General features: G+C 35.1%; 1 protein-coding gene across 13 annotated transcripts in view; it reads right to left on the bottom strand.

The window, feature by feature from the left end:
* MKLN1 (muskelin 1) overlaps positions 1-25,693 on the bottom strand; it is a 290,273-nt gene that overhangs the window by 27,196 nt on the left and 237,384 nt on the right. For all 13 annotated transcript variants that reach the window (XM_081038815.1, XM_081038811.1, XM_081038805.1 and 10 more), the window contains 3 exons: positions 23,267-23,479; positions 18,832-19,053; positions 16,216-16,345 (listed from right to left, as the gene is read on the bottom strand). In XM_081038815.1, the coding sequence (XP_080894941.1) occupies positions 16,216-16,345; positions 18,832-19,053; positions 23,267-23,479 (565 nt within the window). The remainder of the gene's footprint in view (positions 1-16,215; positions 16,346-18,831; positions 19,054-23,266; positions 23,480-25,693) is intronic.

Raw genomic sequence — 25,693 nt, 5'->3', positions numbered from 1 at the left:
CAGGGCCCATCAGCTCCAAGTCGTTGCCTTTCAATCTCATTGTGGAGGGCGCAGCTCAGCTCCAAGTCCAGTCGCTGTTTTCAATCTTTAGTTGCAGGGGGCGCAGCCCACCATCCCTTGTGGGAACTGAACTGGCAACCCTGTTGCTCAGAGCTCATGCTCTAACTAACTGGGCCATCCAGCCGCCCTGTTTTTTTTTTTTTTAAGATTAAAAATAGTACCTCTTTATTACATTTTATTTTATTTTTTATATTTTTTCAGTTACACTTAACAGTCAATATTATTTTATATTCGTTTAAGCATAGTGGTTAGACATTTATATAATTTATGCAGTGATCCCTCTGATTAGTCTAGTACCGACTTGGCACTATACATAGTTGTTGTAACATTACTGACTATGTTCTCCATGATCTCACTTATATGTGGAATCTAAAGAACAAAACAAACAAACACACAAAACAGAAACAGACTCATAGATACAGAGAACACACTGATGGTTGCCAGAGGGGGCGGGGGTTGGAGAATTGGTGAGACAGGCAAAGGGATTAAAAATTACAAATTGGTAGTTACAAAACAGTCACGGGCTTGTAAAATACTGAGCCTTTGAATTAAGAATTCTATAACATGGGTTGGCAAACTATGGCTTTATCAGGCCTATGTAGTGTCAAACGAGGCCTCATCCATTCATTTACATTTTGTCTGTGGCTGTTTTCACAGCAAGGCTGAATAGCTGCAACAGCAAACTTACAGTCTACAAAACTGAAAATATTTCTATCTGGTTCTTCACAGAAGTCTGCTGAGCCTTCTATCATCTTTTAAAACAAAACAAACTGCTTACCTTAATAAAGACCCACTAAGGAAATGGAAATTTTTGAGTGGAATGGAAGTCAATGGAGAGAGAAAGAAATTTTGAATTCTATAAAGTGAAGGTAGAATCTTCAGAAAGGGGATAAAAGGAGTATTAGGCTGAGAGAGATGTGGAAGAATATGGAAGAATATAAAACCAAATTTTATATGCTTCCTTTTCCATGTTGTCACATTTTGCCTAGAAGCATCTTAACAGAAAACTGACAAGGGTTGCTTCTCAAAAAGAGAAGCAGTGGGCAGGTTTACAATACTCAGGGAGTTAAGACTACCCTGTTAGTAAAATATGTGCTATGAAGTATTATAAAAAATTACATTGATTACATAGCATACTTTCCCATTTTTTTTGATCTTTTATATCCAACATGCCGCTTACTCTGCACAATGTTGATTCTGTCTCCCAGTTATATATTCAAATCTATTACTGGCTTTTTGAACAACTTTATAGAGGTATCATTCACATACCATACAATTCACCCATTTAAAGTATATAACTTGGTGTTTTTTTATACATCCACTGGAAAACCATCATCAAAATCTCATTTTAAAATGTTTTCATTTCTCCGAAAGGAAACCCCATATCCATTAGCAGTCACTCCCCACGCCCCCCTTTTCATGTCCCCACTGAGTGGCTGCATCATTTGACATGTCCAACAATTTAAGGTTCTAATTTCTCCACACCCTCATCAACATTTGCTATTGTCCATCTTTTTTATTATAGCCATCTTAATGAGTGTAAAATGATACCTTACTGTGGTTTTGATCAGCATTTCCTGAATAACTAATGATGTTAAACACCTTTTTATGTGCTTATCAGCCATTGGTGTATCTTGTTTGCAGAAATGTCTATTCAAATCTTCGGCCCATTTTTAAACTGGGTTATCTGTTCCTTTATTACTGAGTATTAAACGTTCTTTCTATACTCAAGATGAAAGTCCCTTGGGGCGGCCAGTTGGCTCGGCTGGTTAGAGCGCAGCGCTCATGACACCCAGGTCACCGGTTTGATTCCCACATGGGCGAGTCAGCTGCGCTCTCCACAACTAGAATGAAAAACGACGACTTGAGCTTGGAGCTGATGGGTCCTGGAAAAACACACTGTTCCCCAATATTCCACAATAAAAAATAAAAAGATAGAAGCTCCTTATCAGATATATGATTAGCAATAATGTTCCCCCATTCTATGGGTGTCTTAACACTTTGTTAAATGGTATCCCTTACAACACAAAGGTTTCTCATTTTGATGAAATTCAATTTATCTATTTTTTTCTTTTGTCATTCGTGCTCTAGTATTGATTTTGTGCTAGCTAAAGTTAGAGGGACATAATAAGGCATTATATGCCTCATTATAAGGCATAGACAATTAATATGCTAAGTGCCTAAACCAAGACATTGATCTTCAAAGCAAGAAATAAAAAATTACAGGCAAACGAAGATATTAAACCACTGGGTTCAATATTGGTTTCACATTTTCAAGTTATTTCACATCAATAAATCTTTAATCTTTACAAATGCTAATAAAATTCTATTGGGTGTGAAAGAAATGACTGTCTTGAGAGAATGCTCTCTTTATAGTAGTATTAGCCTCAAAGCTCTCAAAATATTTTTGTAACAGTATCCCTATTTATAAAAGTAATTTCCAACTTAAAAACATCTGTTTGGAGTTATTTTGCTTATAATATAGAAATCAGATCTCTGTGTTCAATAGGTTTTTGAAAGCTAGACTAGGAACTTCAACACCAATAAGTATTGGAAAGGAAAGGGGATGAAAGTAGAAAATCTTGTCTTAATTTAGACTTTCCTAATTAACTGTGATTTCATGTAAGAAACTTTTTTGGAACTCAATTTTCTCCTTTTAAAGTTGAAAGGAGCTAGACAATGTACTGGGTCTCTTCAAAGTTGAAATTTCTGTTGTTAAGATAAAACTCAGGAGGGTGATAGCAGTGACAGGAAAAAATCTTTCAGTAACAATTAAACTGGTGTTAGTGTGCAGCATGGATAGGCAAAGTGAGAGACTCGAGATACAAGTGATATAGGAGGCTGTTATGCCTATAATGGAGTGAACTGGAAGAAGGTAGTAAGGAACTATCAATAAAGAATCACTATATCTACGAAATGGATATCATCAGCACAAGAAGGGTTGATATGTCATAAGCACACCAAAAAAATCTCTAGACTGACATAACAGAGGCAAAGCTTAGAGCAGAAACTTATGAAAAATAAGAGTAAAAATGTTTCACTGAATTTTTTTGAAGATATCCAAATATTTTACTTTAAGAATACTCAAAAGCTACATTTCTCAAGGACAAAATTTCTATTAATCCTTATATTTACAGACCCGTACAAATATAATTTTTATTGCATACATGAAAGAACGAAAAATGTCCCTTTCACCAATCTTAGGACTTTTACCTTTCCTAAAATCTAGGAATTTATTTCCATTATATCTTCAATTATTTCACTTTCTTAAATTTTATTTTTCTGTCCTTTTGAAACTGCTGTTAAGATGTTGGTACTTGTACAACTCTTCTCCATACCCTTTGGTTTTTCCTGCTTCTTCCTGGAAGAGTATTCATTCTAATCTTTCAGCTAATTAATTCACATCCATTCTATTTATAATATTTGTTGCATTCTTTATTTCAAATATTTTTTATATCTAATATTTCCCGTTGGTTGTTTTTGATACTTGTATCTTATTTTATATTACTAATGTGTTTCCTTATATCTTTCCCTATATTGATCATGTTTGTTTTAAATTCTTGGTTCATCTGTTATAGATCATATATGCTGTCAATTTATTGATTTCTTTGGAGGCAGTTGTAATCCTCTACTGTCTAGTTACACTATTAGTCTGTGAGGTAATGTTTTTCTGAGGAGCAGCTATCCTTTCTGTTAAGATATATTAGGCAGGACCAAAGGCGAGGTCCTAACTACTAGCAGCAGCACCGCGAGTTGAAGGAAAATGGAGGGAAAGAGCCATCGGGTGGTGCGGCCGAAGCACGAAGAACCAGTCTATCACTCCCACTTACTATCACCCCTACGCAAGGGGTTCATACCTTCAAACCCTTGAGGGAAGTACAAGCTAGTCTCCCTGGACTTGAAGGGTGAGGAAAGGAAGAAACAAATTACTGAGAATGGATGGTCAGTGAACGTCTGTTTTCATCAGTTCTTAGCCCCAGTAGGGTTTCTGCATTTGTCATAATGTTGTTCTTTGGATTCCTGCACTAGTGCTATGGCGTACTGCTGCTAGTTTCTGTAGTGAAGGAGCAAGAATTGACTCAAGCTAATTTAGGGGACAGACTATCTTCTGTCTCATTTAAAGAATTCCTGAAGACTAGTTGCCCCTCTTTATTTTTCCAGGGTTGACTTTGGGGAAGAGAATCAGCAGCCTGTGTTTGCTACTTTGGCAGAAATACTTTCCATTTTATAGTATTTTATATTGTTTGATTTCCACTTTATTAATTATGCACATTGCATTACTCCTGTAATCACTTATAAAAATAAAAACTGGTTGAGCAAAAATGGCATTATCAAAAACTAAAAAGACCTAAAGATCAAAACCAAGAAAGAAGCTTTCATTCTAACATAAATATTAATACATCTTCTAATTAATTTTCTTTCCAGGAAGAAAACAAGGCTATCTTTTTCAATTTAATAGATTCTAATGGGTGGTAGAAGGAGGAAGGGGAGAGGAGAGGCAACATATAATATTTTAAAAGCTTTTAGATTCAAACGCCAAAAAGCTTGATTGAATGCCGGGACTCTTAACCAGTTTTTATAAAATGACTCACAAGGAAAAATTAATCAAACAGGTCAGTAAACAAGATCATATGTTAACCATGAACACTCTTCGAAAGGACACTTGTCTGAGAAAACAGAGTTAAGAACTATACAACAAACAACTACTACTGCCAACCTATTTTTAGTCTTACCAGAAAATTATAATAATAATCCTTCAACTCGCCTATTTTTTCTCTAGCATCTTTAACACTTGAAATAGTACAGCTAAAGAGAAAATCAAATAAAATACTTTATCTGACAGTCTCAATCACATTTCTTTTCATTCTTTTTCTTTGGTTTACCCAATAGGGAGAGATTTACCAGAATTTGTAATATAAGGAAACCCTACACGAAGGATAAAAAGCTAGAAATATTTTTGAGTCATTTTAATTCCTAGGAAGATACATTATTGTATTAATTCATGAACTAATCTGAACTCTTTTTGTTTCATGATCCACTGCACATATTCATTAATTAATTTAGTTAAGATACACGAAAAAAATAATTCTCAGAACTATCACAGAAATATAAATTTAATAAAAACAGCTTTCCATACATTCTCTATTTGTTAGTATATTTTCAGCTTCAAGTAACAGAAAATCTAAATAATAGTGGATTAACATATATGACAAAATTTTGCAAGTAGACATTGCCAGGGTTATTTCAGCAATTCAACCTAATCATGGCAGCAGGCTAACATCCCTACAATTCTCTTGGCCTTCCTACCACTTTTGAAAGTTGCCCGTACCCACATTAAGCATCACTTCCTTTTACAGAGCACACAAAGCAGGGAGAAAAAGAACTCTTTCAGCATCTACTTCTTAGGAAGGATATTTTTTCTCAAATGTCTTCCAGAAGACTTTCCTTCCATCTCATTGGTCAGAGGCAGGAAAAGCAAAATAATCTGGCAAAAAATAATAATGACTGCTTGAGACTAACCATGCTTCATCCCCTGGGGCTGGGCCACTTGCCATTAAACAAAACCAAGATTTGGTTAATAAGAAGAAAGGGCCAATGGCTATCTGGTAGGCAACCAACAGTGCCTACCACATTCTTATCTTCTAAATTTGGGACATTTTACATGTTAAATGAGGTCCTATTAAGCTCCAACGATAACTCTAGCTTACTTCTTTTATTGTACCTAACCTGGTTTCTACCACTCATTATTTACTTTTTGTAAAATTCCAACTAGCTTTTAACACTCAACAATATGGTATTGATCTATCCCAGCTGTATTAAGCTACAAAGAATTCATCTAACTGAATAGATCAACCATAATTTATTTAACTAGTTACCAACTGATGGAGAATTAAAAGTTGTTTCAAGACTTTTTACTCTTGCAAACAACAGTGCATTATATATTTCTGTATAACATATTTTTGTTTATCTGTACAAGTATATGAGAAGAAATAAATTCCGGGGGGGGGGGAATGCTTAGCTAAAGTGTATATGTATTTTATATTTTAATTGACACTAAGATTCAGTGAGTGATCTTTTAATTTACATTTTTAAAATTATGAATGAAGCTGAGCATCTTTACATAAGTAAATTTATTGGCTATTTATTTTTTCTTTGAACTATATATTATGTCACTTGCCATTGTTCTACTAGATTATTTCTTTTTTATTGGTTTGTAAGAACTTTTTATTTATAGTAGAGTATTAACCTTTGTCTTAGTTGCTGCATTGTCATTTATTTGATATTTAAGTATTTTTCCATATATAATTTTTTAATTTGCAAAAAAATCAAACTTCATCTTTTTTTATAACTTTGGGGTTTTGTGTCATGTTTGGAAAGGCCTTCTCCCAATCCTAAATCATTAATCAGACTTATAATTTTATTTTTTAAGTATAAAACTTGGGCCTATGGAGCATTTATTGTGATACATAGACATCAGAGACCCAGAATTGACTTTTTTTTTTTTTTTAACCAACGCTCAGTGACATCTTTGTGACATTTATTGCATAATCCATTTTCCTTCTGAGTGGAAATATCACTTCATCATATACTAAATTCTCACATGTACTTGGAGATATTTTTATACAATCTGTTCTAGTCCATTCCATTAATCTGCACAAAATTGTAGCTTTATAAATATAAATTGTAGTGTTAATACTACTTCATTACCTTTCATTTTCAAAACTAGTTTTCTTACTTTAGTGTTCTTACTTTAGTGTTCTTATTTGATGTTGATTTTACAGGTGAACTTTAATTCACATTTACTATCAAATGACAAATTTTATATTAAAAACATGAATACCATACTTTGATAAGCTTGTAACTAGAAAAAACACTCCTGGGGAGAGTGGAAGGGGAAAATGATGGAAAGTTATTATTTCCAATAATGTTGAGAGGAAAAAAGTACACAATCCGATTTTATCAGAATGGCACACCAAATATAAAAGATGGTGAATCGAAAACAATGAAGCTGAGTTACCCTGAAAATATGTACTACCATTTCCTAGCTCAGTTAACTAATCCATGTTAACAACAGCAAATCATCAGCTTCAGAATCTTCTCTGTACTGCTGAATTGGCTAATTGGTAAAAGTCTAAAATGGTCAAAAATATAAAAACTTTATATATGTTTAAAAAAAAACCCCACAATGTCAACAAGCAGAAAGCACATATTCCCAGGGCTGAAATGAAAATCAGTAAGATTTTGCTTTTAAGTTTCATGAAAATATGTTTATAGATAAATCCGATCTTGCAGACATAACTAACAGAGCACTCATATGTTAGTTTCACAGCATGGTAACAGCAGAAGGGAATAAAATTTAACTGTCAAAATTTTGGAGCTAGATGAGGCCTTAAGATCAAGTGGTCCAATCCCCTCATTTTCAGATGAAAAATCAGGTCCAGAGAAGTTGTACAATTTTGCCAAAGTTGCAGAGGGATGAGTGGCAGACCCAGATGAAGAGACCAAGTCCTCTGATTCTCAGTTCACTATTCTTTCAATTATACCAATCTGCCACTATGGTTAGAAGAGAATGGAATAAACAGTGGCAGACGTGGGAACATAAAGTCAGCAGAATTTAAGGGGCAAAACAAGTAAACACATATTTAGAACAGAGATCAGGTTGTAAGAGCTCTGTATCACCAATGTTTGACTTAGCATCTGGCAAATGATGAAGACTCAATATATTTGCTACCTTGAGTTTACTACAGATATGAGGAAGTAATGCTATTATAATAGACTGAGTTCCTGTAGCGAACGGTAAAGCTCTGGTGGTGTGACAGACTACCTTCTAAACATAATTTTCAGTTAGTGTTAAACACAGACCTTACATATGGGGAGTCTGCTAAACCCCTTGTGTTCACAGACTTATTGCCAAAAGTTATTCAGAAATAAACCCAAATTTTAGATGTGCTGAATTTTGATGTAATTATGTATGTGTTAGACACAATACTAATAAATCCCTTCTTCCTAAAAGCTGCCAGCCCACTGATTTAAATTATAATTTCCTTCTGAGAGGAGCATACAATTGCTATGCTCTAGTTAAAAAATAAGGTTCAGGTTTCTTTAGCTCTTCAGATGTTAAATCTAAGATAATTCATTTAAATAATTATAAAGAGCAACCATTTAAAATTTTATAGTATCTGACAAAATAAAAAATTTAAGAAGCAGCAATTTTACAATTAGATATATCATCTCTAATTGGTGATCTCACTAGTTCAAACAAATTTCTTCTATGATTTCAAACAAGCCAATTTGAAACTTGCATCATAAATGCGGTTTTAATCAAATAACCCACACTGCTGAATCACAGATAAACATAGTAATTATATGTTAAGTCCATCTCAAATTATAGTAATTAACTATAGCAAAAAAGCTTTAGAAGAACAGCTAATAAATAGAACATTTAAATGAGCATCCATGTAAAAAATAAAATCAGTGTTTCTAAGAACATTAAATAATGTGGAAATTTAAATAGTACCCTGTCTTGTCCTTAAAAGGACTTCTCATGGCTTACAAAATAAGATGAACTTACATTTAAATGGACTTTAAAAAACAAGGTAAAAGTAATTCAATGACAGGATAGTACCTTATACCCTAGTTCTGACGTGGGGCTTTCTGATTGGTCTAAATCCAGTGAAAGATTTTTTTTGAGATCTAAAGTACTTTGAAGACGAATGCTCTTTAAGAAATCTTGAATAAAGTCTATGCACTTCAGCTGAGCTTTTCACAGGTTTTGAAAAGCACAGTGAAGGTTATGTTGACAGATGAATACCTATGGAGAATTATGTTAACGACTGAGGTTAGAATCATATGCTTTAATTCCTAACCTGGGCTTGAGGATTTAAGAGAATTTCATGAGACAATGATTTATAAGCAAAAAACTGAAAGATGAGCACAGGTTAGCTACCTTTTGGAGGTGAAAGAGAAGAGCGATTCAGGTGGGCAGAATAGCATGGGCAAAAACCCAAAGGCAAGAAAAAGTATTCTGTATATAGAGAATTATTATTCAGCAGTCATGAAACCAGTAACTGGTGGCAAGGTGTGGGTGGATACCAGGAATTGGGGCTGAAACTAAATAAGCTGGGGCATATCATTAAGGAGTCTGTGAGTCAGGCTGAGTTTAGACTAAATCCTGAGAACAAAAAGAAACAAAAGATCTTAAGCAAGGAAGAAAAACCATCAGGTTTGTATTTTTAAAAGACACTTTCTTATCTTATTAGCACTAATCAAAAGGAAAGCCTGTCAGTCTTCTTCCTCCCTATGTGCAACTGTAAGCTCCATAAAGATGGCGCCCTTATTCACAGCTGTATCCCTAATGCTTAGCTTATTATCTGGCATCTACTAGGTGACCAACAAATATCTGTTGAATAAATATTAAAGCACATGATTCTGCACTTAACTGGGAACACATCAGCTACATTCTGCTTGCAGTGCAGACAGTGGGTTGAGGAGAGGGAAAGGGTAACAGAAAGAAGACTAGACCCAGAGGCCAAACAGGTGAGGACAGCCTAAACTGGTGAAGGAGAAATTGGACTAGAGAAGACGGAAGTAAAACAGACTTGATAGATCAGTGAAACTGACATACTATTGTGAAATCTGAGGTGCCGACAGTAACACCAGCCCAAACTAGAGGGTCAAGCCGTGAGCAGGGACACTCATTTCCTTACAATTGTGGTCACTTACAGACATGAAAGCTAAGGCAGAGACATGAAGTAACTTGTCCAAGGTTACCGTGGCTAAGGACTGAGATAGACCCTGGAGAGCTAGAACAGTGGTTCTCAATCCTGGTCACTATCAGGAACCCCTGGGGATGGGGACAGGGGAGACAGACAGAAAAAGAGTGGCATGGGGAGGGGAGTAGAAAAGGAAGAAGGAAAGAATAGGAAGGAAGAAATGCAAAGGAGGAAAGAGAGGGAGGGGAAGATAGGAGGGAGGGAAAAAGAGACGGGAAGGGAGGAAAGTAGGAGGGATGGAGGGAGAGAGATGGGGGGGAAAAAAAGAAAAATGAAAATAATTTTAGTTTCACGCTGATATCCCAATAGAGCCACTGAAGTTCCACAATTCCAAGTATAACTGTAACAGGAGGTTTAGGTAGGAAAATTTTCCAAGTACAGAAGTTCTAACCAGATGCTCAACTCTGCCATAAAAATCCTCAGTTAAAGCACTCATTACACATATTGCCTTTGGACAATGCAATTTACAGGCATATTGTCAAACTAACCACTTGGAAAATATGTGTCTAGACAAAAGAGTGGTATTTTCAAAACTTAAATTAGATCAAGACTCTGGCATTAAACTTTTCAATAACTTACTGTATTTAGAAAATAAAATCCAAACTTCTTGCATTCGTACAAGGCACTGAATAATCAGACTCAACTATTTCTTTAACCTCATTTCACACCAACTTTCCCCATCTCGGTTTGCACCAGCTCCAACCATTTCTAGAGCATGTTAAGTTCTTTCCAGCTTTGGGACCTTTGTACTTGCTCTTCTCTCAGTTCTTAACATGGTTCTTCCTAATTCTCTACTTTTTGTCTTAAATCTTAAAAGATTACCTCCTCAGAGACGGTTTTCCAACCGACTCTATCTAAATAGGACCTCCCGTGTTACTCATTATCAGAGCATCCGATTTTTTTTTCATAGTACGTAAAAGGCAACTGCAGGTTTCTGTCCACTAGAATGTGAGTCCTTTGTGAGAGGGGATCTTATCCCCTTGGTCCATAAAACATACTTGGCATATGGAAGGCACTGAAATATGTTGGGAGGGAGGAATGAAGAGGGTCAAACTTAGAAGCTAGTAGGTGACAACAAATATTATTAAATTAATAAATGAATTTGCTTGCACTGTGGGATAACACACCATAAATCAATTAAAAATTAAAGAACGTATAGCAGAACTAGTGATTCTGATTTCACAAAAGTGGAGTACAGAAGTAATTAGGAAATGAATTCACTTTTTTTTTTTTACTAATACCTCTAGTCCATGGTAATAAAACTATAATGATGGAAAAAATGACAATTTAATGAAAATTTTTAAATAGCAGACTATAAAATTGTGCTAAATTTAATACAATAAATAAGTTTTAAAAGACTAGAAGGAAATACATCAAAATGTTAACAGATTACATCTGGTTTGATACATTTTCTTTTTGCATCTTTCTGTATTTTCCAAATTCTCTACAAGAAGAGTATTCCTTTTATAATCAAAACAAAATTGAACAAAAAGAACAATTATCACACTTTGCTGGCTCTAAAGCTATAACCATAACCATTAATGAAGCGTTACACTGATCATTTTTTAAAGTCTTCAAATGATAGTCATTAAAGCCTACTTATTATAGTGAATTTTTTACTAGTAATTCTTTCCACTATTACTCTTTGCCATTTTTTTCTTTCAATCTTGCGAAGCAGCTTAGAATGATGGGAAAAAAACCTTTGCACTTGAACTTCTAAATCCCAGCTCTATCTATTGTTGGTTGTGTAATGCTGAATATATTCACTGAGTTCAATGTTTCTCATCTGGTAAAGGAGATTAACACCACCAATTAGAGATTTTCATCAAGTGCCGTGCTTTGGGACTGGCACACGGTAAGGTCTAAACAAAGAGTAGCTACTGGAATCCGTCAGAATATTACCTACCAGCTGGGTTATAAGCACTGAGGTACCATGATCAACTTGTCCCACTGTATCCCCAGCCTAGCACTGAGCCAGCACATAGTTTTCAACATGTATTTCTCAAATCATTACTATCTTCACTACCATTTACAGGTAGAGCTACATTAGGGTTGTAGGGGAGAATTACCTCTCTCTCCCTGGTTATTTTAATTTTTGAAAAGAAGATATTTTGATGACATTCAGGACATCAAGGGTAATATGACGAGAGCCGTGATGGCCTTTTCAGAAAAAGAGTTCCAAAATTGCTCTGAAGGGTGGATTAGGCGCTGGCATTTGATGCATTCCCAAGGGGAGTACTTTGCAGGTGACCATAGTGATATTCAGCAGTGAGGTATGTAGCACTTTTTCTAGTATTAGTTCATGAACTTAATTTCAGACCTCGTACGTATGTTACAAAACTCAGGTTCAGTGCCTCTTGCTGTCTGTGATGTAGGAATATTTCTCTACGTCCCCAAATCATGTAGGGGATTTTTGAGTGAGAGCTGGGATCGTGTCTCGTGAGACCGAAGAATGGAAGCCTGGACCCAGGAGAAGCAAAGAGTTTTGAAGAGGATAGTTTATTGAAAGCAAAGGGTCAGAGCTCCCGAGCGGGAGGGGGTCCCGAATGGGGATGCCCAGTAACTGAGGCAAAAATTCTTACTTTTATACCTTCCCTTGCCTGCTTGGGGGAGGGGGCTGGAGCCTTCTAATGGAATTTATCTATTAGGTTTGTCCTGTTTGCCCATCTTGAAGGGACTAACCCATTCCTATTTATCAGATCTGCTCCTTTGTCCAGCCAGAAGGGATTTGAGATTATTTATTAATCTCAAGGTGTATTTTTATGTCTCTGTCCTGGAGTGGAGGAGACATTCCAGGACCTGGAGTTTAGGATATGGCTAATTTTTTGTTTATTCCACCAGGAACCTTCCTGTCTACCGAAAGACATGCTAATTAACCTGTCTCATCTGGAGAGCCCAAAAACGCAAGTGACAAGGGTTGGTAAGGAGGAAAGCGTGTTTTATTCTAGATGTCGACAGCTAGATATCTAGAAAAAAACCCCCACTTTCCCTGAACCAAGAATGATTAAGAGGTTTTATAGGCAGGTAGGTGGGAAAGAAGAAAGAAAAGAGGGGGTTATCATTCGGGTCTTAGGGCTGATAGTTGAGAAATTGCCTCCTGGAGGTCTCCTGAGACCTCAGGTCTGCTTCAATATAATGTCGTCTTACATTTATCATCCATGGCCAGAGTGCTGTATGTGTCATCAGCAAAAAACTGCTAGGAAGTTGCCTCTTCCTAGTTATTTTAATGGAAAGTTAGAATAACTCTTAAAAGCTAGAGGAAGTCAAAGATCAAATCATATGCCTCCACACTATCCTACGGTAGCAGAAAATGACTAAACAAGACAATTTTAGAAAGGATAACTAATGTCACTAGTCATTTATTTCTTTTCACATTTCTAAATAATATGCTTAAGCTGCTATCTTAGACATCACCTACTGACTCTGTTGTAGTAGATGAAGATTTTTACTACACTGACTCTTATCTCCCGACTCCTCTCACCTTACCCCTCCCACTGAATTTTATGCCAGTTTTTGGTTAAATTGATTGTAGTTTTTGTATTATGATGATTAGAGAAATACTGCTCACCATAATAGAGCCAACAAATGGACTGTGACGATGTCCTTATAAAATTTTTTCTTTTCTTATTAGGTTCCTATCTTTTGTACTAGATGGTATTTACCTATTCACTTTTTATTCCAAATGCTCAGCTATACCTCCTGAGTCTACTTTTACCTGGAAACCTCTTTTGCTGAGGTAGAGAGGTCTACTCCTGCTCCAATTTGAACTGGGTGCTCATTGATTTGCTGTGTGGGTATCATCTTGGGACGGCCCTTCATTGCTTTCCTGTGTTAGATCCTCTTTTTCCAGCTACTTTATTTTTTCCTTAATTACTTTTCCTCCCTTTTGTTAGGTATATGGTATAGTAACTTCCAAAGAAAGAGTACATAAAAGACCCATCATTTTTCAACCTCGTGTGGCAGCCACTGTTCACTGCATGATCCAAAAGCCGCTTCTAAACCCCTTCCCCTGTGTTACAGAGAGGCTGGAGAAGCTCCATGCTTGCTTTCCTAGACTCCCGTGAAGCCAGCTTTCACAGTTCTTGTCAAAGAAACGTGAGGAGGAGCAAGGTTTGCTTCCCTTCCTTTTTTCCTTCCTGGAATGAAGGCATGATGTTTGAGGTGCTTCAGCCACCTGCCACCATGAGGTGACAGCCATGTTAAGGATTTAAAATAAAAACGGGCCTTTATGACATTGCTCCAGTCACTGCATCAGTCCCACGTTATCTACATCTGGATTTCTTATTCTGGGAGAGAACAGGTTCTCTATTTGTGTAAGCCACGGTTCTCTGGGTTTTCTATTACTTGAGGCACACATTCTACTGATAAACCTCATTTATCTGAAAATAGTATTTCTTCCCTCTTGTTTCATCGATGTTTTGGCCAGAAATTGAATTCTAGGTTGATGAGAATTTTCCTTCAGAATTTTTAAGAACTTGTTCCCCCTTTTCTTATAGCTTCCAATGTTGCTGAGAATGTCAATGTATTTCTAAATCCTGTTCCTCTGAATGTGACCTCATTTTACACCAGAGGCTTTTAAGATATTCCCTTTCTGTCTGATACGTGAAATTCTACAATGCACAATGACGTGCCTTTGGAGAGAGGCTTTGGTTTCCTTCTAAATTTGATATACTGACTTCTGTAGGGGACTATGTATAACCTGGACACCAATGCTTTTCAGTTTGGGGAAGTTTTCTAGTATTTCTTTATAATCTACTCTCCTCCATACCCTGGTCCTCTACAACTGGAGAAACTCTTATTAGTTCAATATTAGACCTCCTGGATTGATTTTCTAAGATCCTTATTGTCTCCAATTTCCATTCCTCTGTCTCTGTCTATTTTTCAGGAGATTTCTTACAACTTGTCTACTTTTTTATTCTAACAAAACTTATCTTCCAAAAGCTCTTTCTTAGTCTCTGATCTTTGATTGCATTCTATTATAGTTTTATGGATGTAATATCCTTCCTTCTAAGAAAATTGATCTTGATCATTATTATTATTTTCATTTACTTTGTTTAGTACATTACTCCATATTTGTTTTCAGGTTTATTTTATGTTTGTCTCTCTCTTTCATGGCAAATGCCCTAATACAGAAGATACTTAACTGACAGTTTACTAAGAGTGAAGAAACAAAAAATTAATTGAAAACAGTATGTGTACCTGGGCAACAGTACAGGGGGACTGGGCTGGTCATTGTATTGGGGACTATGCAGTAAGATTAGCCATTTTATTGGGGGTAGGGGATCCCCAAACAAGAGTATCTGGAAATATTTTCTCTGAGGCTATGTATTTCCTCTACAGAAGGTGATTCGAATCTTCTGCTAGGAGACTTGCCTGGCGTTTGGGAACAGGGAAGTGGTAAGAAGTTCCACTATTCCGTCTATAGGTTTAATTGTCCTATTTTCTACCCTGTCGTTTGTGCCTCCACAGAGCCTCCATCCTTTCATTTCCCCCAGAAAATAAAGCTCTAGCCTCTACCTAGTAGGAGGTAGAAAGGTCTGGGAGGCAAACTACTTCACATACACCACACCCCTGTTTTTCACTGTGGTGCTATCTTTCGTAAAATCAAAAAATGTTTCCCCTCCTAAATAGAAACAACTGTTTTAATAAAACGATCTGCCTTTTAAATTTCGGAAAAAAAGGAAAAGCAAGCTGATCTAACTTCTCACTAACTTCTCACCTTATTATTGAAATTAGGCATTGGCCTTAAACAAATATCACCCTTCTGTATATACTAACCACAGGCAAATGACTACTATGTACGGTAATTATGTACATTAACATCCGAAATCAGATACTTTTGAGAGCGAATAGGGAAGCACTAATTATGCCACGGCAATATGCATAAAACTGGGACTATCTCAGGCAAACCAGTCACCCTATTACTAGGAGAGTAACTTGTTGGATGCTGAGCTTGTGGAATTAAAAGGCATGAAGTCCCATTACGTGAAGTCCTCCCTCAGAACAAAGACATGCTCTACTATGCTCGTGCCTGATACATGAATCACTACAGAGAAAACAGAAGGTGACAAAAATTAGTAAATACAGAATAATACAGATTTTAGAATATTAATTCTTGCAAAGCCCTCACCCTACACGACAAGCACATACCTAATTCCTTTAGAAATTCACGTACTGTCTTTCTGCTCAAAGGAAATAATAATTTCATATATTTCAAACAGAATTGTATAATTTAGCTGGCTGATTCCTTCCTTTTACTCGGAATTACTTCAGGTAGAGAAACGGGACAAGGGTGAACAATGGTTAGAAAAGAATATGAGCTGTAGTCTTCTACCTAGAGTAATTAAGACCTGAGGGGAGAATCACTAATAAATGTGTTTACCCATTCCAGAGTCTTTCTTGGTGCCGTCCGATATGATGTCTACATGATCAGAGTCCACATCATAACTAAAGAAATCATTCAAATAGGTCTTCGATCGCTGGCCACCAAATACATACAAGCAACGATTTTTCTGAAAAATAAGAAAAAAAGGGTAAAGAACGGAGGAAGTAGTTACTTCCATGAAGAATTCAGAATGATCTTTTAAAAATTTAAACCGCTGTAAAAGTAATTTCATGACAGATCTCATGCAACGGAGTACTATGCTGGTACAAAGAGGAAAGAGGAAACTCTATGCATACTGCTAAGAGGTGATCTCGAGGATATCCTATTAAAATGAAAAGGTAGGTACAGAGTGAAGGTCTACTGGGTGCTGCCTTTGCGTAAGAAAGGAGAAAAAGGAATGTGCGTGTGTAGGAAGGAAACTAATAAAGGACAGTTACCTGTAGGAGAAGGGACAGAGCAGGAAGACAAGGATAAAAACCAGATCTCTGACAGCAACTTGACTTAAGGTTTTGCCTTTAGAACCAGATATATATTTTTATTTAACTAGAAAAAATTAAGGGAAAAAACTGAAATTTGAAAAAAAACACACAACAAAAACAAAACAAAACAAACGTATCTGTATGTAAAGATTATGACCAAATGTAGAGATGATCACACAGAGAAGTAGTATTATATTTCTAGTGCTTTTGATTCATGTTTTTGACTACCCATCCTTAGTGGGCTACATCCTAAACAGAAAAATAATCAGAAAGCAATCGTAAACAATATTCAGTGATTCTGTTGTTACTTTTGTTATTCTGTAAATCATTACAGAAAGACAGAGCAGGTAATGTAATATTGACATTAGGAAGTAGAATTTAAACTTAAAAGATAACACAAATACAAAATCAAAGACATTAAATTTGAAAACTCTGTAGCTTTCATTTGAATTGGACATATCAGTATGAACTCATGTACACATGCATACACAGGTGTACTGTGAGGGAGGCACTCCTACTGGCCACGGAGAAAACTTTGGGCATCAAATAGAATAATGACATCATTGGATAGAAAAATTGGGGCATCATATAGAATAATGACATCACTGGATTAAACACATCAAATATAAAAAAAATTGATGAATTCACACTAACATTTTAAAAAATCCATTGGTTAACTTTGGAGCCTCAACTCATTAATATGAAAAAGTAATAAAGGAAAAAAAATCAAACATCTATTATTACCTATCCTGTATGGTTTACATATCAGGGTAGCCACATAGTGAATGAGAGAAAGGTTGTTATAGTAAAATCACAGTTAATAAACACGGAAGAAATGATGCAATTAGAAAAATCACCATTTTACAATCTAGGCAATGACTATCAATGGCTGCTAGAGCCAGTAGGTAAAAAATTGACAGGAAACTATAATTGACCAATCAGGCTGATAAACCTTGAGCTCACCCCCCAAAAAGGGGAGTGAATTATAAAATCAAGACTCTAGATTTAACTACCAGCTTACAGGAAATATGGAGGATAAAAGATCACTTTAAATGATGTTGTGAGGATAAAATCAGTGAAATTAAGAAGGTATGAAATTCTAAAGTACACCACTCAGTTTCTTTAACAAATGTGTGTGTGTGTGTGTGTGTGTGTGTGTGTGTGTGTGTGTGTGTCAGGAACAGAAGAGTCAGTACTGTTATGGATGAAAAGCAATTTAAGAGACACAACCACCAAATATAATACATGATCTTTTTTGAATCCTGATGTGAATAAACCAACTATGAAAAGGTATTTTTCAGTATTTCAGAAAAATATTACATAATAAATGATATTAAAAAATTGCTTTACTTTGGTCGGATATTATATTGGTATTTCAATTACACTTTTTAAAAGTCCTTATCTATTAGTGTTAAAATGTCTTGTGATTTCCTTTAAAATAACCCAACACAATAAAATTTGAGAATAAACTTAAAAATGAAAGAAATAAATGGAATAGGAGTGGGGTACATATATGAAAAATGAACAATAGAATACTGATAACTGCTGAAACTAATAAATGAGAACACAGCAATTTATCATTCTTCTCTCCAGTTCGGTATGTTTAAAATATTCCATGATACATTTTTAAAGTTTTGTTCACAGTAAGAAGCCCAAGTTTTCACTATAACATTTGAAAAGGTTAAAGAAATGTCTGTATGTTGGTTTTGCTGATAAATTTTAATTCTAATTAAAAAAAGTCAATTCTTAATTATTTGCACTTAATGAACAGTAGCAGAGGGGAAAATAAGAACATATGAGAAAACGTATCTTCTAGTTACTAAGAGAAATCAATAAGTAGAAAAGTGTAATAAAGAGAAATAGATGTAATATCTATATAAGCAGTGAAGTTACTCATAAAAGTGCCTAGATTAGTACTCAGTATTTAGGAATTACTAAATTGATGGGAAAGAGTCTCATAATTAGCTAACAGTTCACTGTTAAAGTTGTATTTTTGTCAATCATTGCTGACACTAACGATTTATTTCCAATGAAAAATTCTGATCTCTTTCTAAAGAACTAGATTTTACCACTTCTTTTCCTATTGACATACACACAACAAAATAACGTAATACAACGGACAGAATATTCTTACTGAGTGAAATAGCATGCAGTGTCCTATCCGAGACTGGATATCCTCAGGCCCAGCATTACAGGAGTCCTCTCGAAGAAGTTTCCAGGTTTGACATTGACAGTTGAAAGCAAACAACCCACTGAATTGCGGTTCGCTGGCTCTGCTGTCGTCTACGCTGCCATTACATGTCAAAATTCTACCACCAAAGGTGTAGATCATATGTTTTTCTGAGTCCATACACATCTATCAGAATAAGGCAACAGATTAAATAGGTTTAGATTGTTCCTGTCATATGTGCTAAAACGAAACCAATGTATGCAGTTTTAGACTCAAAAAACCTGAACTTCATCTTAGTAAGACTAAGTTCTATCCCTGACTATCATTTGTACTTACTGCAATATTGTTCACCACCTGGTAGATGCAGGATGGATCGCTAAATAACCTATCCAGGTTCCCATTTTTCCCAGTAGGAGTGAAATATGTTAGGTTAAAGAGCTTTATGCTTTCTTGAAACTGCATAATTTTTACGAAATCAACCAGTAATACATGAGGTGCTGATTTACAAACCGAAGTGAATAAGGATCATACCCTATAGGTAAACAGTGATCACACCATTGTTTTCATCCTTATAAAAACTCCTGGGCAAGCATCCTATTAACCTTACTACCATTTCATAGGCGAGCAGATATGTGAATAAGTGATACAGCTAAGTTCATCTCTCTGCATTTATTTTACAAAACTCTTCAAATTATGTTACAAAATAGTAAAACAAACAAAAAATAGTACAACAAACAATAGTAAAACAAACAATTTGCAGCAATCAGTCTTCAGACTGACATCTACGGTGTGATGAACCTTGCCTTCTTTTAACACAGTATTATAAATTTAATTTTCTTTGAGGTATGTTATACAATGCATGTTCAAAAGCCAACCTTGATTCCTTCATTCTTTTAACTCAAGATTATAGCTTTTCATAAAAATCTCTGAGAAAACAACTATTTGTTAGAAGACAGTAAGAATTAAATTCTATTTCAAAGAATACCTAAGTCCAAATTGGGAATTAGATGTTGAACACAAGTGGCTCTTATATTTAAAGAATAAATTGTGTATACAAAGCATCTATTATTTCGCTAAAGCACAAATACTAGCCATTGTACGTTCAATTCTTTCTTCCCATCAAATTACTTCTGCTATTTATTTCTGTATTATTTTTAATAGAAAGCTATTTTAATAATTGTAAAGATTGGTTTTGAAATTAATATTAAAAACAAAAGATTCTAGCATCTTCTAATCTTTACCTACCACTAGAAAGATCCACTCACTTGCCATTTCCCAGGTTTCTGGCAGACTTCCACAAATTAACATGAAAATCTATCCCTCAAGGGTGAAATCTCGGTGAATATGGTTGCAAATTTAAGATGTCAAAGTTTTCATGTCCCTGGCACTCCAAAGCAAGTGTTCCCACTGTTTAATCCTAAATAATTCTATCAATTACATTGCTGAAGACAACTCAGTGGGGCCCCATTCACCACGATATCACTGTCTAGGTCTTCACTGAAGCTCGGTCACATTACCCTTTCCTAAGTACTTAAGGCTCAAATCTCTCCAAATACCAGGGGATCATGCTGAAAATCCTGAGGGATCAACATTATATGAGGCAATTTACATTTTCATAAATTCACAGACTCATACTAATTTTGGCCAATCTGTTCAAACTTCCTGTGGTTATCTAGCCCGAACATCATATCTAGCCCATGTGACGAACGATTCTACATATGGCAACAAAGGGGATATTTCCTTTTGGGGATATTTAATTGTGATATGCTTATTTTCTTTCCCTTCCTTTCTCTCTCTCTTTCTCTTTTTTTTAGAGGTAGAGGAGCAAAGATTTTTATTAAAGTGAAACTACAGCTCTCTTATGATAGGAAGTACCCAAAACTGGGATGCCCCTGATGTGCTTATTTTCATTTGTTTTGCCATTATTTTTAACTTTTTAAATCACAATTACTTTTGCACCAACCTACCGTGTTTCCCCCAAAATAAGACCTAGCCGGACAATCAGCTGTAATGTGTCTTTTGCAGCAAAAATTAATGTAAGACCCGGTCTTGTTTTCTCTAACTCTATGAACCCTCATCTGGTTTATTGGGCTTGTATCTTAGTAAGTCTTGAGCTCCCCAAGTGCCTTCACTGGCAACTGCAACAGGAATCACTGTTTCTATCAAGGTCATCCCCATACTTTTAGAAGGTAATGCTTTCTGACATCTACCACCTCTGGGCCTTTTTGGACACTTTCCATTTGTTTTTTCACAGACTCCTCCAGTGGCTGCCCTGGGTTCAACTTTCTGCCCTGCTCATGACATTTCCCGCTAAGATGTACCTCTGCTAGGCTAGGCCCCCGCTGCATTCCCAGTTTTCTCCCATTACACTGTTGTGGGTTTCAATACAGGTTCTGGGTATTTCCGTTGTTATTGGCTAACCTTACAAGAAATTGGGAGTGTGGGTTTTCTTTGGCTTCTGGTTTTGTTGAATATGTGCCGTGTGTGTGTGTGTGTGTGTGTGTGTAATCTTTTTTTGTTTGGTTCTCATTATTCCTGAAAATCGCATAAAGCAGCAACATGGAAATCTTCAGAACTACGGTGCCACTATGTTCTTAAGAAATCCAAAGTCTTTGGATGAAAATTTTTTTAATATGTTAAATTCAAAATGGCAAAGTAACTTTTAAACATGTCTTCGTGCCTCTTTCTCACATCCTTCTTAAAGTTGAACACTGTCAAATCTTAAAGCATCATAAACAACCCCAAGTAATTTTTGGAGTAAGTTCCAACTTATAACTTTATATGCATGAAAAAACAGAAAATGGAGGCTTACACAGATTGTGTAATTGTTCAAGGTTACAGTGCTGAATTAGCACTGAAATCTGGTGTTTTTTTGACCCCTATTGTTCTGCTGTAATGTCTAATCAGTTGAAAACCAAATACTGTTTAACAGAACCTAGCTTACAAGGAACATTCTATTAATATAATATTAAAGTCAAGTGAAACAAAGGCCATACACAAGGACAATATATGTGTTATATTCAGACTATGGCTCAACCTGTAATTCTTATTTCAACCTGTGGAAATAAAGACATAAGCACCTTTTATAAAAAAAATTTGTAACCAGTCAAAAGCAAGAAAATAAACGGTTTCCTTCACAATGTTATCTGCTGATGTCCTGTTTTTAAAAGATCAGAACCAGTCAAACTTTTTTGGGAGTTCTTATTTTCCACATGAAAACACAGAGGATGTCAGCAGGGAAGCACAAAGCACTGCAGCTCAGTTATGTAGAGCCAGCAGACGTTCCAAGTTCAATCTGGGGAGTACTCTGAAGGCTGATGTTTTTGATTTTTCATCCACCACTTACTAGATAGGCATGTAACCCACTCCTTTTTTCCCTAACACTCTCCTGTAGCAACTACTTATGAATATAAATATAGCAGTCGGATAAATGCAAAGACAAGAATTAACAAAAATCTGTAAAGAAACAATAAAAACAAACTTGGGTTTTAACTTGCATATAAGATAGGAGATAACGTAGGCCTCAGTTAGAGTCTACCATAATTCTAGCACCACCTCCCATTTCTCAAATACTAGATAATGCTACGTTCATCAACATAGTGTTACAGATTTTTTTTAAGTCTTTTTCTCCCTCATACTCCAAAAAAAACCAAACTGTGGACATAGGTTGAACCTGCCTACAGAATTCAAAGTGGTTCCTGTCTTGTATGAGGTACTGAACTATGCGGAACTGATAGAGACTAAGTATTCAAGTACAGACAAAAATGACAATGACACAGATGGAGCTGATGATGAGAGCTACACGTATATTAACATTAAAATGGCTTACCACATCACCACGTGTAGTCTTCTTGTCTACGACATCAGCGTACGATTTTTATTGGTGCTGAGTTTAAACTTCATCTAGTTTATGTGAAATTCCTATCTGTTTTGTAACAAGCTTGTGATTAACTTCAAAAGTAAATATATTTCACTCGAACTGGAAGAAAAACTCTAGATTTCAAGTGCTTGAGCTATTATCAATTAATCTTACATTTCTTCCAAGAATATAGAATAAGTAGTTTTAAAAGGGTAAACTGTTATTGTTATGATTTATGGATATTTTATTATAAAACTAAATTTGTTTTTCCTAATATGTATTACTCCATCTACTCTCTCTAAAGTTTTTATAAATCCACAACTGTATTGTGAAATCTTAGTATTTCATCCTGTACTAAACAAGAAAAAACATTTAAAGAATAATTTTATACCTACTGAAAAAAGTTATTTTTATTTTCTGTCACAGGTATTTGTAATGGAAATCACCAACAGACAACTCAGCATAACGTGAAATAAACTCGAAGAGCAAGGACTACTAAGCACGGATTAATTCTACCACATATTTATCTGTGCACCAAACCTGATGATCGAACACCAATTTCGGCCCTCCATCAGCAGCAGTGTCCTCACTGAGCAGCATCCATGTATTTGTGTCAATGTCGTAACGATAGAAGTCACTTTTCAGAGATTTGCTGTTCCTCACAGAGGAATCCAAGTAACGCCCCAATGTGTAGATTTGCCTTCGTTGAATGTCAATGCACATTTTATGACATGATCTGGCACTAGGACCATTCTGTGGAGAGAGGGGAAAAAAAAGAAGAAAAAAATTCAAAGAACAAATAACAGAAAATAAAATTAAATATCCCTTTTTGTTGACTTTCATTACGAGGTTTGCTCAGAGATTCATGGCAAGTCAACTAACACAAGTCCAACACTAGGCTTAAATCTTGAAAGAAAAGCAAAGAAACAGTAGGAGATACAAATCTTACCTTAGAAATGCTTAAAATCTACCAGGAAAATGTAATGAACTATTCTGTAACCTATGGCACACTTTTCAGGGTTCTATTATATATCCCATTACATTTTAGTTACTTGTGCACAGTTTAATTCTATAGTATATGCCAATCTACTTAAAGACACATTCGGCCTTTTATAGTATTTCTCATCATAATCTAGAACAAAACAGGCACTCTAAGAATATCTAGAATCACTGAATTGCATAACTGGAAGTAATTTTAATAAAGTCTCTAGTTTAATTATTTCCTTTTAAAGATGAGGAATCGTAAGCAAAAGACAAAAGGTATCCTCCTGATGGTAAGCTAGTGACAGAAGCAGAATGAGAATCCAAGTCTGACTTCTCATCCATCCTTTATATTATACAAAACTGACTCTCCTGATTGAATAAATAACACAATTAGGGAACAATATGAAGAACGGTATACTATCAGCAAAAACTAATTCATTGAGATCACTTGTAACACAGAACTGAATAAAAGATAAAACGATATTGTGGTATAAACCACATGAAAAAAACAACAACTTCAATTGGGCAGGACTGAATTACTTAAAAGGGGGAAAAGGAAACAGAACTAATATTTGTTAAATATCTCCTGAATTCTGTCTATATTATTACTATGTATGTGTGTATTTCATTTAATCCATACAACTATTTTATAAGGAAGTATTATCACCATTTCACAGAGTAAATAATTTGTTCACCTTCAGAAAACTAAGAAGTAAGATAGAGAATCTAAGCCCTAGTATAACCAGGGCAAAAACTGTTCTTTCCATTATTCCAGAAGATAAGAGAAACAAAAGCAAAAATAGACTTATTACAATGTGTGTAGTTATGACTGAGATGAAGAATTCCTGTTGCAGAAATAATAGAGTTGAAATAAAAGGTAGAAATAGGAAGCCTAGTGAGTAACAGAGAGAGGAGACTGGATATACTCTTGCAAGCAATAAAGAACCATAATAGATTTTTAGAACTGAAAATAAGATATAAAAGCGTATTTTAGGAAGAGTAATCCAGTATTATTACTTAGATTAAATGAAAGGACAAAGACATTAGGCATGAAGGACAGTTTGACATTAGTGTTATTAATCCAGATACTAAGTTGATTTAAATCTGCAGTTTAGTATTCATGTTATTAGGTTGGTGCAAAAGTAATTGCGGTTTTTGCAATTATTTTTAACCTTTTAAACCACAATTACTTTTGCACCAATCTAATAATTACTATTTTAAAACTTATTTTAAAATATTTTTGTCTAGGAAAATATTCTGTAGATAAGATGAAATTTTTATTTGAGAAAGAATTTCTTCCATAATTTTCCATAATTAAATAAGCTCAAAACAACTGTGGAGTAATATATAATAAATCGATGCCATATTTCCTAGAGTGTGAAATTTGAAATTTTAATAGGAGAGTAACAGAACTTCTTGCTTCAGCTTAATTAGTACAAGTGCTATTAAAACGTTGAGCAATTATTACCTAAAGAAAAAAAAAGAAAGAGAGAAAGAAAACAAAGATAATAGGAAGCAATAGAATAGAAAACAGACAAAGAACAAGATATACCAATTCATTTTAATGCAACAATATAAAATGTTAGCTGATATGGTTTCATGGTCTATAATGCAATTACCTTTACGAAAAAAACCACTTGTCAAGTTGGGATATGAGATCAAAAAAGAACGTGCGTGATTATCTAAAAGGCTATTGAAATACCACTTTCCTTTAAAAAAAAACAACCCCATTATCTATGTGAGGCCCTATTTTCTTCATATATTTCCACACAAAACAACAACACAAGAGATTAAATGCAGAAGTAGATACGAGAATCTGGCTGTCTTCCACTAAATTAGACATTAAAGAGATTTATAAAAATGTAAATTAAATAAAAATAGATTTGTTTTGAACCTATAAAAACTTACTTGCAAATCTACTCGGACATTTAAAATAATTATTCTCTTTAAGAGCAGAGCTTTTCCATTATCTTTCAATCTCCT

Source organism: Rhinolophus hipposideros (genome assembly GCF_964194185.1).
Source record: "Rhinolophus hipposideros genome assembly, chromosome: 25".
NCBI classification, from domain to species: Eukaryota; Metazoa; Chordata; class Mammalia; order Chiroptera; family Rhinolophidae; genus Rhinolophus; species Rhinolophus hipposideros.
Note: the sequence above shows the minus strand (reverse complement) of the source record. Positions and strands in the feature narration are given on the sequence as shown.